This window comes from Oryctolagus cuniculus, chromosome 15 (genome assembly GCF_051225735.1).
Source record: "Oryctolagus cuniculus isolate XC-2025 breed Fujian yellow rabbit chromosome 15, ASM5122573v1, whole genome shotgun sequence".
Classification (NCBI taxonomy): Eukaryota; Metazoa; Chordata; class Mammalia; order Lagomorpha; family Leporidae; genus Oryctolagus; species Oryctolagus cuniculus.
This window is the reverse complement of record NC_142881.1, coordinates 10,888,946-10,903,308: the sequence shown is the minus strand read 5'-3', so window position 1 is coordinate 10,903,308 and position 14,363 is coordinate 10,888,946. Positions and strand designations below refer to the sequence as shown.

The following is a 14,363-nucleotide window of genomic DNA, read 5'->3' as shown; positions in this document are numbered from 1 at the left end:
CCTCCCCCTCACTCCTTAGCCCCATGCTGCAGATTCTTGTGCGCTTTCCCTTGTCACGTGCTCCTCCTCGTTGGCGTGCATTTACTGAATGCGAGAACCCGTCGAAGGTCACGGGTACTGTAGGAAGCGTCCACAGAGGCTCGCGCTTAGTGGACACTGGCCTGCCATGGACCCCGCAGCCACCCCCGGGGCAGCTCTTCCCGGCTCGCTCTCAGACACGCGGGAACAGGGGGCGCGGGTGTCAGGTGTGGCGGCCGCTGAGAGGAAGCCAAACCCGAGGATCCGAGAGCGGGTTTGTTCCCGAACGGCCGAGCCAGCCGGACCCAGCGACGCTGAGCGTTCGCCGCGGCCGCCCAGGGCGGGAAGGCGGCCTGGGCGTGGGAGGGGCTTGGGGAAGAGCGGCCGGTCCGGGCGTGAGGGGACAAAGTCCGGGAGAAGGCTGAGGAGGCGGAGAGCCGACCGGGCAGGAAGGCGGCGGGAAGAAGCGCGCAGGGGGTGGGGCCGGAGGAGGAGCCAGAGGAGGGGGTGGGGCTGGCGGCTGGGGGGAGGAGCCGCGGCGGAGAGCGGAGCGGCGGGTCCGGGGCGGAGCCGGAGAAGGGGCGGGGAAGGGGAGGAGTCAGGGGAGGAGGTGGAGCCAGCGGTCGGGGAAGGGGAGGAGCTGGGGGAGAGGCCTCCTCGGCCGCCGCCGCCTCTGCCGCCCGGGCGCGTTCTCCTCTCGCGGTTCGGGCTCCCCGGGCGCTCCCTCCGCCTCCCGGTTGCTGTCCGGCTCGGGTCCCTCCCTGAGGCGCGGGCTCGGGCGTCCGCGGCTGACGAGGCCGGCCCGGGCCCCCCGCCTCTCTCGGCGCGCGGAGCCGGCAATGGAGCTCTTCCAAGCCAAGGACCACTACATCCTGCAGCAGGGCGAGCGCGCGCTGTGGTGCAGCCGCCGGGACGGCGGCCTCCAGCTCCGACCTGGTGAGGCTGGGGCGCGGGCTGGGGGCGCCGAGGGGAACGGAGGGGGCGCGGCCGGGCCCCTGGCCCCTCGGCGGGAGCCGCCCGCCGGCCTGGCCGGGCGGGGCGGCCGGGCTGCGAGCGCGCGGGGCGCTGTCATTATTTCCTGACGGGGTCGCCGCGGCCTGTCCCGAGCCCTGCCCCTCCCCGAGTCCAGGGTCGGGCTCGCGGACCGCGGGGGTCCGCCTCGACCAGAAAGTTCCAGCGCGGTGTGCCTGGCGCTCGAGGCCTCCCTCACCCAGGCGTGGCTCCGCACCTGCCCTTCGCAGGGAGCGCCGGGTTCGAATTCGGCTCCGCAGCGATCGCGCCGGCTCGGCCGAGTGGTCTCGGGACGTGCCCGGCTGGCGCTCGGGGCCCCTTGATAACGCCTCGGCCCATCATTAATGGAGGGTGTGACTTCGGCGTGGTCCCCCGCAGGCGCTGTGCTTAGAGCACCTGCCTTTGATGTACTTACCACTGAGCTGTGATGTGGTTTTGAAATCAGCATTTTTGTGCGAACAGCGTGGGGGGCCTGTGTTTGGGGGGTCTACAGCAGGTGGTTTGCTGTGGGAAAATGTGCCTGCCGCCGTGGGCTACACAGCAGCCCCTGCCCCAGAGAGCCGAATTCCTTCTTTGAACTTGGAAATCTCTTCCTGGTCACTCAGGGGTGTGTGTGTGTGTGTGTGTGTGTGTGTGTGTGTATTTAGTGAGATAAGAGACTTCTTATTTTTAAAAAACAAATTATTTACTTTCATTTATTTGAAGAGCAGAGAGAATTAAGGGAGATCTCCCATCTGCAGGTTCACTTCCCAAATGCCTGCAACAGCTGGGCCTGGGCTAAAGAAAGCCAGAGCCCGGAACTCATCAGGTCCCCGACCTGTGCGGCAGGGACTCGGGTGGGGGACCAGCACCTGCCCCCCAGGGTGTACACCAACAGGGAGCTGGAATCCCCTCGGGGACTTGAACCTGGGCACTCCGCTGTGCGGGTTCTTTCAAGACAGCCCAGAGCGTTCAGTGTTTTCTTGGGATTCTTGTATGCAGTCCAGAGAAAAGTTCCCGTGAGCTTTCCCCGCGTTTGCCAACGGCTGGCCCTTCAGTGTGTGGCTCCCAGGCCCACACAGCCTCACAGAGCAGGTGGTGGGGTCCCCGTTTTCAGGTGAGGGGCCACAGAGAGGAGAGCTCGGATGCTGAGATGGGGCCGTTTCCCAGCCTCTAGAGCCCTCTGTGGCAGGCCCCACCATTCTCTGGCCTGCTGTCTGCTTGGCTGACTGATATAAGGAGGGCTTATTAGTTTTTTCCCTGGATTATGGCTGTATTTTCTTGTTCTTTAGTTTTATTTCCTCTTTTCAGAATGGAGGAGAAACTACTGCACCAGATGAGGTTCTTAATGATCCTGGGACAGGAGTTGTAGATAGGCCAGTTTTAATCAGGCTCCTGTTACTCTCTTGTTTTTCCTGATTTCACCACTTGTGTGCCTACTCCACCTCATTTTCTGAGCTCCCCAAAGTTTGGGTAAGTTGCTGCAGCCTGAGATAAAGGGGATTGCAAGATTCCCAGGCCGTTGAAAGTTCCAAACCCTTGGATTCTAAGTGCTTGGATTATTAGAGGTGATTGGAACTTGGGATCATTTTCAGCTCATCTGACAGAACAAACTTCTACACACCCCGGTTTCCTTGACTGTAGAGGGTAACCTGGGCCAGATTCTGGATTAAGCTGTGTGGTTTGGATTACTGTTTATTCATCCGAAGTCTATATCAGAAGATATATTTAAAATTACTTTGCTGAATGAAATGGCTGTAGCCTTTGCAGTTAAGTTTATCTTACGTCTTAGGATATAGCCAGCCACAGACTAAAGTAGACCAAAAATGTGCAGGAAGGAAAAGGCCATTATGTTTTAGAAGTAACAGCCAGTCTTTATCTGCAGGTGTTTACCTAGAGCCAGTGAATAGAGTCATGCACTTGACTTTACCAAATAGTTTATCCTGTTCCAATTCAAGATCATTTCTAAATATGGCTATATAATGATGGCATTTTAATTGAATAAGTACTTTTCAGATATTTTTCTATATATGGGATCATTTAAAATTCCCCAATTGATTGGACTTTTCCCCTGTACTTATGACCAGTTTTGCTGTTGTTTGTAGTGGCAGCATTTCAAGTCTTTCATTCTTTCCTATTGGTTATTCAGCTGGGGAGATCACTGACAAGGCCCTTTGCTTTCCAAAGGCGGGATTATGAGACCCAGAAAGCTTGTGGGCATTGTCATTTGTGCATTTGTGTTTATTGAACAACCTGAAACAGGAGTTTTCTTCCCAGAAATGCCGGAAGAATCAGTGAGTTCATATTTCAGGTTAAAATGCATGTTTTTGTCATTTCTGGAATATTTGTTCCTGTCACCCCTTTTCCTTGCCTCCTTCATTCTGCAAGACCCAGCTCAGATGCCACTTCCATCCTGTCTCAACCTGGGGCAGAATTATTAGCCACCATTCTTGCGTTTCCAGGTACTTTGTACATGCATGGAAGGTAGCCCTTACTGCGTCATATAATGATGGTTTGCTGACTTATCCAGCGGATGGTAGTCCCCAAGGCAAGGCCTTTACTCAGCGTTAGAGGGCTCAGGCTGCAACAGGCATTTTCAATTGAGTTGAACTGAATTAAGTCCAAGTTTTCTTCACTAATGTCATTACCTCAAAAATATAGATGTTATCTTGTGCTCATTACTCATTTTAAGCCCTGTTTTGAATATCTTTTTTTAAATTTATTTGAAAGGCAGAGTTAGAGAAAGAGAGAGAGAAAATCTTCCATCTGCTAGTTCGTTCTGCAGATGGCTGCAATGGCCGGAGGTGGACCGTCCGAAGCCAGGAGCTTCTTCCACTTCTTCCAGGTCTCCCACATGGTTGCAGGGACCCAAGCACCTGGGCCATCTTCCACTGCTTTCCCAAGCACGTTATCAGGGAGCTGGATCAGGAGTGGAACAGCCGGGACTCAAATCAGCACCCATATGGGATGCCAGTGTCGCAGGCGGCAGCTTTACTCACTACGTCATAATGCTGGCCCCTTGAGTATCTTTTAATTGGGGTGGAAAAAATGTTCAGTTGAGAATATGAGGAAGGGTGCGTATCCACTTAGATTCTCTTCTATCTGATGGAGCAGCAGCTTTTTAAAAATATTTATGATAATGTTCATTATTCTGTAACATTGTTTAAATTTTTCTAGCTAAACAACTCAGTATGGTTATTTTTCTGGTATTTCCATTTTTTCGTAAGGATATCACCATCTTTAAGCACTGCTTTTTGATAGATGCTTATGTCTGTTGCAGGATATGAGCAACAGAAGAAAAAATATTTAGGTTGCTTTATTTTCTGTCAAGGAAAATGATAAAACATCATGTAAACATTAAGTAATCTGAGAGTAGAGTTTAATATCTGAGAATAAATTGTAATTTAAAGATGTAAAGGGAATATAATACAATCTACTTTTGGGGAATGGTGACATGGTCTTATCTCTTCAGACTTAAAATTGCTTCCACTAGTCCTTGTGGCTGTGTCTGATGTGACAGTGTTATATAATTTAGTGCTGTGTGTCGCTCATTCTATTCTGAGATGAGTGACCATGAAAAGATCTCAGAGCATCTGTCATACACATAACATTCATGAGCATCTGAACTATATATAGCAAGGTGATACTCTGGGTGATGAATACCAGTTTCACATTTTTATTGTTAGAGCAGATACTAGCTATCTGTTAAAACTCACGGAAACAAAAATGTTTTCCTGTTCTTAGAGTTGATTTTTGGTAATGAAATTATTTTTACTATGGCACAGGAAGTCAACTTTTTTGAAGGAGAATGATAGTATGGAATTGAAAACCATGTGGACTCTCTTTTTTAAGGAATTGTTTTTTTTTTTTTTTTTTTTTTGGACAGGCAGAGTTAGAGAGAGACAGGTCTTCCTTCCTTTGTTTCACTCCCCAAATGGCCACTACGGCCAGAGCGCTGTGCCGATCCACAGCCAGGAGCCAGGTACTTCTTCCTGGTCTACCATGCAGGTGCAGGGTCCAAGGACCTGGCCATCCTCCACTGCCTTCCCGGGCCACAGCAGAGAGCTGGACTGGAAGAGGAGCAACCGGGATAGAATCCGGCGTCCCAACCGGGACTAGAACCCAGGGTGCCGGTGCCGCAGGCAGAAGATTAGCCTAGTGAGCCATGGCGCTGGCCTAGGAATTGTATTTTATGAAACTGTATTCAGTTTCCTTAGAGTTTGTTTCATTTGGAATTTACTTTTAAGATTTTAAAATATTTATCTTTAAAAAATTGCATTTGCTAAAAATTCACAGATTATCATGACAAAACTAGTTGGGCCTTTTAGAAATTATTAAATGTATTTTTAAAAATTTAACCATTTTTGTTATTGTTGAGTAACTCATTTCCTAGTGTCTTTTTTTTAACTTTTATTTAATGAATATAAATTTCCAAAGTACAGCTTATGGATTACAATGGCTTCCCCCCCATAACTTCCCTCCCACCTGCAACCCTCCTCTTTCCCGCTCCCTCTCCCCTTCCATTCACATCAAGAATCATTTTCAATTCTCTTTATATACAGAAGATCAATTTAGCATATATTAAGTAAAGATTTCAACAGTTTGCACCCATATAGAAACACAAAGTGAAAAATACTGTTTGAGTACTAGTTATAGCTTTAAATCACAATGTACAGCACATTAAAGACAGAGATCCTACATAAGGAGTAAGTGCACAGTGACTCCTGTTGTTGACTTAACAAATTGACACTCTTGTTTATGGCATCAGTAATCACCTTCGGCTCTTGTCATGAGCTGCCAAGGCTATGGAAGCCTTTTGAGTTCACCGACTCTGATCATATTTAGACAAGGTCGTAGTCAGAGTGGAAGTTCTCTCCTCCCTTCAGAGAAAGGTACCTTCTTCTTTGATGACCTGTTCCTAGTGTCTTTTGTCTTCAGTTTCTTTAAAATGGTTTACCAGTATTATATCGCATGCTACTTTTTTTAAAAAAAGTTATTTGTTTATTTGAAAGGTAGAGCAATGGAAGGAAGGAAGGAGGATGGAAGGAAGGGTAGCTCTTCCGTCCATTGGGTCATTCCCCAAATGGCTGTAACATCCAGGGCGGGGCCAGGCTGAAGCCAAGAGCCAGGACCTCCATCCAGGTCCCCACATGAGTGGCAGGGCCCACGTGCTTGAACCTTCATCTTCTGCTTTCCCAGTGTGTTAGCATAGAAGCTGGATCAGAATCAGCAGCCTGACTCAAACCAGTGCCCTGGTGGGTGCTAGCACCACAGGGGCAGCTTAACCTCAAGTGCCACAGTGCTGGCCCTCTGTGCTCCTTTCTGCCTGACCCTTTGTATTACCAGGCTAGCAGGCAGATTGAACAGGTCTGTCCATTTATTTCTTTGTATACTTTGATGTGTTAGATGCATGTGCATTTGTTTTCTGGTTTTTTTTTTTTTTAAGTATTTTCCCCGCTTTTTTTTTTTTTTTTACTATTTGACAGTTATAGACAGTGAGAGAGAGAGACAGAAAGGTCTTCCTTCCGTTGGTTCACTCCCCAAATGGCCGCCACGGCTGGTGCTGCACCAATCCGAAGCCAGGAGCTTTTTCCTGGTCTCCCATTTGGGTGCAGGGCCCCAAGCCCTTAGGCCATCCTCCACTGTCCTTCTGGGCCACAGCAGAGAGCTGGACTGGAAGAGGAGCAGCTGGGACTAGAACCCGGCACCCATATGGGATGCTGGTGCCACAGGCGAAGGATTAACCAAGTGAGCCACGGCGCTGGCCCCCATATTTTCTGTTTTAAAACAGAAAAGACTAACTTTTCTAAAGGTTTTCCCCCACCTACCTTTGGCTAAAAAAAAAAAAAGAAAAAAAAAATAGGATATTCGTAAGGTGACTAACAGTTTTTGGAATCAGGCTATAAAGAGGCTATAAAGCTCGGGTGGGGCTGGTGCTGTGGCATAGTGAGTAAAGGCACTGGCATCCCGTATGGGCACCCGTTCAAGTCCTGGCTACTCCACTTCTGACCCAGCTCCCTGCTAATGTGCCTGGGAAAGCAGCAGAGAATGGCTCAAGTACTTGAGCCCCTGCACCCACATGGAAAACGTGGAAGAAGCTCCTGGCTATGGATCGGCCAGCTCCAGCTGTTGCAGCCATTTGGGAAATAAACCAGTGAATAGAAGACCCCCCCCCTTCTTCTAACTCTACCTTGCAAATATAAGTCTTTACCAAAAAAATTCCAGGGAAGTTTTTATGCATATTTAATTGTCTGCAACTCCATATAACAAGCTGAGATGAATAGTACCTAATAATAACAACTTTTATTTGGACAAATTTCTGAACTAGACATTATTCTTAGCCCTTTATATGTAATATTTCATTTCCACCCTCATTTTACAGATGAGGAAACTTGGGCACAGAGAAGTAATTTGGCAAGTTCTCAGATTAAGAGGGGTAGGCAGGGGGCTGGTGTTTGGGCACAGTAGGTTAAGCTGCTGCTTGTTTTGGAGTGGCAGTTTGAGTCCTGGCTACTCTGCTTCTGGTCCAGTGTCCTGCTAATGTACCTGGGAAGACAGTGAAAGATCACCCAAGTGCTTGAGCCCCTGCTGCCCTTATGGGAGACCCAGATGGAGTTCTGGCTCCTGGCTTTGACCTGGCCCAGACGCGGCTGTTGCAGCTATATGGGAAGTGAACCGGCAGATGGAAGATATTCTCTCTCTCTCTCTCCCTCCCCCATCTCTTTGTCCCCCCACTCTCTGTCCCACTCTGCTTTTAAAATAAACAAATCTTAAAAAAAAAAAAAATAGGCCTGCAGGGTGGAGGTTGGTAGCCAGGCTTCTAACTCAGTATAAGGCTCCAAAACCAAATTTTTCTCTATATTGACAAACATGTATTTTTTTTAAGATTTATTTATTCATTTGAAAGGCAGAGTTAGAGGCAGAGAGAGAGAGAGGAGAAGAGAGGGAGGGAGGGAGGGAGGGAGGGCGGGAGAGGTCTTCCATCTTCTGGTTCACTCCCCAACTCCCCAACTGGCTGCAAAGGCCGGAGCTGTGCCAATCCAAAGCCAGGAGCTTCTTCCGGATCTCCCACACGGGTGAAGGGGCCCAAGAACTTTGGCCATCTTCTAGTGCTTTCCCAGGCCATTAGCAGAGAGCTAGATCAGAAGTGGAGCAGTCTGGACCCGAACTGGCGTCCATATGGGGTGCTGGCACTGCAGGCAGCACTTTAACCGCTACACCACAGTGCCAGCCCCAGTATTTTTATTTTTTAAAGATTTATTTATTTATTTATTTGAAAGATGGTGAGGGAGTGAGAGCTTCCATCTGCTGTTCATTCTCCAATGTCTGGTGCTGGCCCAGGCTGGAACCAAGAGCCTGGAACTTTATCAGGGTCTCCTATGCAACCCTATGTGGGTTGCAGGGGCCTAAGTACTCAGGCCATCTTCTGCTGCTTTCCTGGGCACATTAGCAGGTAGTTAGATTAGAAGCAGAGCAGCCAAGACACAGACAGGCACTCATAAGGGATGCTGCTGTTGCAGGCTGCTGCTTAACCTCTGCCACAATGCTGGTCTCAGTCTCTTTTTAAGATTTATTTATTTATTTGAAAGGCAGAGTGACAAAGAAAGAAGGAAGGGCCGACGATGTGGCATAGTGAGTAAACCCACTGCCAGCAGTGCTGGCATCCCATATGGGTGCCTGTTTGAGTCCTGGCTGCTCCACTTCTGATCCAGCTCTCTGCTGTGGCCTAGGAAAGCAGAAGATGGCTCAAGTCCTTGGGCTTCTGCACCCATGTGGGAGACCCAGAGGAAGCTCCTGGCTTCGGATTGGCACAGCTCCGGCCATTGCAGCCATCTGGGAAGTGAACCAGCAGATGGAAGACCTATCTCTCTGCCTCTCTGCCACTCTTTCAAATAAATAAATCTTTTTTTTTTTTTTTTTTTTTTTGACAGGCAGAGTGGACAGTGAGAGAGAGAGACAGAGAGAGAGAAAGGTCTTCCTTTGCCGTTGGTTCACCCTCCAATGGCCGCCGCTGCAGCCGGCGCACCGCGCTGATCCTGGCAGGAGCCAGGAGCCAGGTGCTTTTTCCTGGTCTCCCATGGGGTGCAGGGCCCAAGCACCTGGGCCATCCTCCACTGCACTCCCTGGCCATAGCAGAGAGCTGGCCTGGAAGAGGGGCAACCGGGACAGAATCCGGCGCCCCAACCGGGACTAGAACCCGGTGTGCCGGCGCCGCAAGGTGGAGGATTAGCCTATTGAGCCACGGCGCCGGCTTTCAAATAAATAAATCTTTAAAAAGGGAGAGACAACTCCATCCAGTTTTTCATACCCCAAGTAGTCCCAACGGCCAGGGCTGGGCCAGACTGAAGCCAGAAACTACACGAGGGACTTCCAGGTGGGTGGTACGGGCTCAAGTACTTTGGCCATCATTCACTGTCTTCCGAGGAGCATTAGCAGGGAGCCAGAACTCAAACCAGCACTCTGATGATGTGGGGTGCCAGCGTAGCAAGTGGTGGCTTAACCCACTGTGCAACAATGCTGACCCTCTAGGATGGATGCAGATATATATTTTAAAGGCAGAGTTAGAGAGAGACAGATCTTCCATCTGATGGTTCACTCCCCAGATGTCTGCAATGGCTGGGGCTAGTCCATGTTGAAGCCAGGAGCCTGGAACTCAATCCAGGTCTCCCATGTGAGTGACAGGCCCACTGGGGCCATCTATTGATTTTCCAGGTGCATTAGTGGGGAGCTGGCTCAGATGTGGAGCAGGTGGGATTCTAGCCAGCACTCATATGGGATGTCAACATCACAGGCGGCAGCTTAACCCACTGTGCACAATGCCAGCCCCAGGATTTATATTTTTGTGGGCAGTAGTTGAAGTACATCTTGAGCTGTCATGATCATTGTAGTGTGGCCTACATAGAGAATAGAAAGCCTCTGAAATGTCAAAGCAAGCACACTGAGGAAGGCCCTCTATAGAATGAAAAGGCTGATCGTGGGATCACTAGCTTGTTCTTGACCCAGTGCCTGCCACGACTCCTTTCTTACAAAATTACTTTGTACAGTTACAGAGAATGTTGTTACGTAATAGATTGACTAGGGTTTTTCCAGCTAAGGTCAGTTTATCAGGTTTCTCGTCTGAAGTTTTTGGAGCATGTGCAGTTTGGAAAGCGAGTAGATCTAGGGTAGATCTTTGCACAGAAACGCTGATATGTACTCAGAGGGAACATTTTCCTCCAGTGATGAGCAACCTGAAGCCCTTCTCAGTCCAGCTTTGCAGGAGTCCTCTATCCAGTTTCAGGAGGAACCGTTCAGAGCATACAAAGCAGAGGTAGAACAGAGGAGAAAGAACCTTAAGGGCAATTAATTACATTCAAAAAATGGGGGGTGGGGGCTCTGGTTTTAGACACTTGTCCTCAGCACAGCCTTTGGATTTGCCACAGGCTGGATTCAGAGAGATGCTTTCTACCTGGCGAAATAGAGCTTACAAGCACCAGAAACAAAAGTGTGTGGCAGTGTGATCTTTTTTTTTTTTTTTTTAAGATTTATTTATTTATTTGAAAGAGTTACACAGAGGGAGGAGGAGAGGCAGAGAGGGAGAGAGAGAGGCAGAGGCAGAGGCAGAGGCAGCCGGACTTGAACCGGCGCCCATATGGGATGCAGGCTCTACTGGTGGTAGCTTTACCCACTGGACCACACTGCCAGCCCTAGCAGTGTGGTCTTTTGTGAGCCCTTGTGATAGGGCTGCTCTGGGCTGTCCAGCAGTATGGTTCCCCACATCCCACTTGCCCAGCTCACCACAGCCCTGGCATGGAGAAGGAGGAGGGCTCATCCCCAAGTCTGAAGCACCCGCCCTGGTCCTCAGCAGGTCATCTGTTAGAGTTGTGTTAAATGAATTAAATCCAGTCCCTGGTCTGCCCTGTGTAGTTTCAGCAGTGAAAGCGTTGTCAGAAGGATTAAATAGACACTATAAGAACAAGAGACTTGACTACAGGGCCTCTTCTGCCACCTAAAAAGCTGTGCTATGTTTCTCATTGTCAGAGTATTCAATAAAGGGAGAATCTAACTCTTAAGCCCATGGCATTGGATAAATCTGTTCTTTATGAATGAAAATAAATGTGACATATATATATATATATACATATATATATTATAATCCCCCCCCCCCTTGTGCTAAGGTTGACCCTTGTGCTAAGGTTGCTAATACTGGTCTTATGATTTTTGGTGGAATAGGTGGATATGTTTGCAGATAGTTATTAGACGATTGGAAAATTAAACTAGCTTCTGCTGTAGATTCAGCTAATTCTTAGAATCATAGTCGAACATCATTTTGGCATGGTTTTATAGGAATTTAAATGTGTTAGACCTTTACAAGCTGTGTTACAATCTCTGCATCTTTTTTTTATAAACTGTTATGTTCCTGTTCAAATATTTTAAAACATAACCTTTTAAAATACAACCTTGTGGTGCCAGCATTCGGCCTAACAGTTAAGACCCTGGTTAGTATACGCTGGTACTGTATCAGAGTGCTTGGGTTCAGTTCCCAGATCCTGAGAGGCAGCAAGTGATGGCTTCAGTCCTTGGGTTCCTTGGGGCCAGTGCTGTGGCACAGTGGGTTAATGCCCTGGCCTGAAGCGCCAGCATCCCATATGGGTGCTGGTTCGAGACCTGGCTGCTCCACTTCTGATCTGGCTCTCTGCTGTGGCCTGGGAAAGCCGTAGAAGATGGCCCATGTCCTTGGGCCCCTGTACCTGTATGGGAGACCCGGAAGAAGCTCTTGGCTCTTGGTTCCTGGCTTCAGATCAGCGCAGCTCTGGTCATTGCGGCCAACTGGGGAGTCAACCAGCAGATGGAAGACCTCTCTCTCTGCCTCTCCTCTCTCTGTGCAATGCTGATTTTCAAGTAAATAAAATAAATCTTTAAAAAAAAAAAAGTTCTTGGGTTCCTGCCACCCGTATGAGAGACCTGGATTGAATTCCCAGGTTATGGCTTCTCAGCTTGGCTCAGTCCTAGCTGTTTTGGGCGTTCAGGGAGTGAACCAGGGGATAGGAGTATACTGAGTCTCTCTCATAGTAAATAAGGGTGTAGCCTTGCAGACACAAGCCTGAGAGGTAAAGCAGTGTCACGAATCTTCTAGCAAGCACTTGGCATTAGCTGATCTAAATCACAGTTGTGTGTCAGCTGAGAATATTTGAATCGGTGCATTCAATCAAATACGTAAATAATGCATTTTAAAAGTTCTCAGTGGCTGTTGATAATATATCATCAACAATAAAGTATAAATACTATTTTAAAAGATTTATTTATTTAAAAGACAGAGTTAGAGAGGGACATAAACAGAGAGCTCCCATCAGCTGGTTCATTCCTTAAATGGCCTCAATGGCAGGGGCTGGCCAAGGCCTAAGCCAAGAACCTGGGACTCCATCCAGGTCTTCCACAGGAGTGGCTGGGCCCAATCACTAGGGCTGTCTTCCGCTGTATTCCCAGGTGTGTTAGCAGAGAGCTGAATAGGAAGTGGAGTAGCCAGGACTCTAACCAGCGCTCTTATGGGATGCTGGCTTTGGCCCCAGTGTTGCAGGTGGTGGCTTAACCTGCTGTGCTGCAACACCTGCCCCAAGTATTTTTAAAGTGAGGATAAATACTGAACACTTAATGTTACGGTACTTAGAACACATACTGTGGTATCTTCATTATATTGCATGTTCCTAGGATAACTCATTCGATGGTTGCTGTGAGACCCTTAAGAGAACCTCTTCCAGTTACAGAGTATCATCCACTCCCATTTTTTGGTAACATTGATTGAGATGTAGTTTGATTTTTTTTAAAGTGTGTTATTTTCCTTATGAATCTCAAACTTTGAAACAGCATTTTACTTTGGGGCCAGCACTATGGTGTAGTGGGTTAAAGCCCTGGCCTGAAGTGCCAGCATCCCCTGGGCACCGGTTCGTGTCCTGGCAGCTCCACTTCAATCCAGCTCTCTGCTATGGCCTGGGAAAGCAGTAGAAGATGGCCTGAGTCTTTGGGTCCCTGCACCTGCATGGGAAACCTGGAAGAAGCTCCTGGTTTCGGTTCAGCACAGCTCTGGCCCATTATGGCCATCTGGGGAGTGAACCAGTGAATGGAAGACCTCTCTCTCTGTCTCTACCTCTCTCTGTAACTTTCTTTCAAATAAATAAAATAAATATTTAAAAAAGTTAGCTATTAAAAAAAAAGCATTTCACTTTAACTCACTGAACTTCAGATCTCACAGTCTCTTCTATATCATTGTGTAAGGGTTTTTAAAAAAGTTCATGGAGGGCTGGCACTGTGGCATAGCAGGTTAAGCCTCCACCTGTGACACTGGCATCCCCTATGGGTACCAGCTTGAGTCCCGGCTGCTCCACTTCCGTCTAGCTCCCTGCTAACGTGCCTGGGGAGCAGTGGAAGATGGCCTGAGTGCCTGGGCCCTGCACCCACGTGGGAGACCCAGAAGAAGCTGCAGGCTCCTGGCTTCCAGCTGGCACAGCCCTGACTGTTGCAGCTATTTGGGGAGTGAACTAGCGGATGGAAGACCTCTTTCTCTGTCTCTCCTCTTTTTTTTTTTTTTTTTTTTTTTGACAGGCAGAGTGGACAGTGAGAGAGAGAGACAGAGAGAAAGGTCTTCCTTTTGCCGTTGGTTCACCCTCCAATGGCCGCCGCGGCCGGCGCGCTGCGGCCGGCGCACCGCACCGATCCGATGGCAGGAGCCAGGAGCCAGGTGCTTTTCCTGGTCTCCCATGGGGTGCAGGGCCCAAGCACCTGGGCCGTCCTCCACTGCACTCCCGGGCCACAGCAGAGGGCTGGCCTGGAAGAGGGGCAACCGGGACAGAATCCGGCGCCCCGACCGGGACTAGAACCCGGTGTGCCGGCGCCGCTAGGCGGAGGATTAGCCTAGTGAGCCGCGGCGCCGGCTTCTGTCTCTCCTCTTTAATCTGCCTTTCAATAAATAAAAAATAAATCTAAGAAAAAAAAGTTCATGGAAACTGGAATGAAAGATAAATTTATTATGGTGCAAACATTTTCTTTTTTCGTTTTTCTTTTTGACAGGCAGAGTTAGACAGTGAGAGAGAGACAGAGAGAAAGGTCTTCCTTCCGTTGGTTCACTCCCCAAATGGCTGCTATGGCCAGCGTGCTGCGCCGATCCGAAGCCAGGAGCCAGGTGCTTCTCCTGGTCTCCCATGGGGTGCAGGGCCCAAGCACTTGGGCCATCCTCCACTGTACTCCCTTACCACAGCAGAGAGCTGGCCTGGAAGAGGAGCAACCGAGACAGAATCCGGCGCCCCAACCGGGACTAGAACCCGTGGTGCTGGCGCCGCAGGCAGAGGATTAGCCTAGTGAGCCGCGGTGCCGGCCCAAAC

The 14,363-nt window shown here is 49.1% G+C and overlaps 1 protein-coding gene across 5 annotated transcripts in view; it reads left to right on the top strand.

Annotated features, from left to right (window-relative positions):
- Window positions 1–632: 632 nt before the first annotated feature.
- Window positions 633–14,363, top strand: part of INPP5F (inositol polyphosphate-5-phosphatase F) — a 112,747-nt gene continuing 99,016 nt past the window's right edge. Inside the window, exon 1 of one of the 5 annotated variants that reach the window (XM_051823686.3) lies at window positions 633–954. In XM_051823686.3, coding sequence (XP_051679646.3) covers window positions 858–954 — 97 coding nt within the window. In that variant the 5' untranslated portion in view covers window positions 633–857. The remainder of the gene's footprint in view (window positions 955–14,363) is intronic. The other 4 variants (XM_089314232.1, XM_089314233.1, XM_089314235.1 and 1 more) reach the window with 4 other exon arrangements.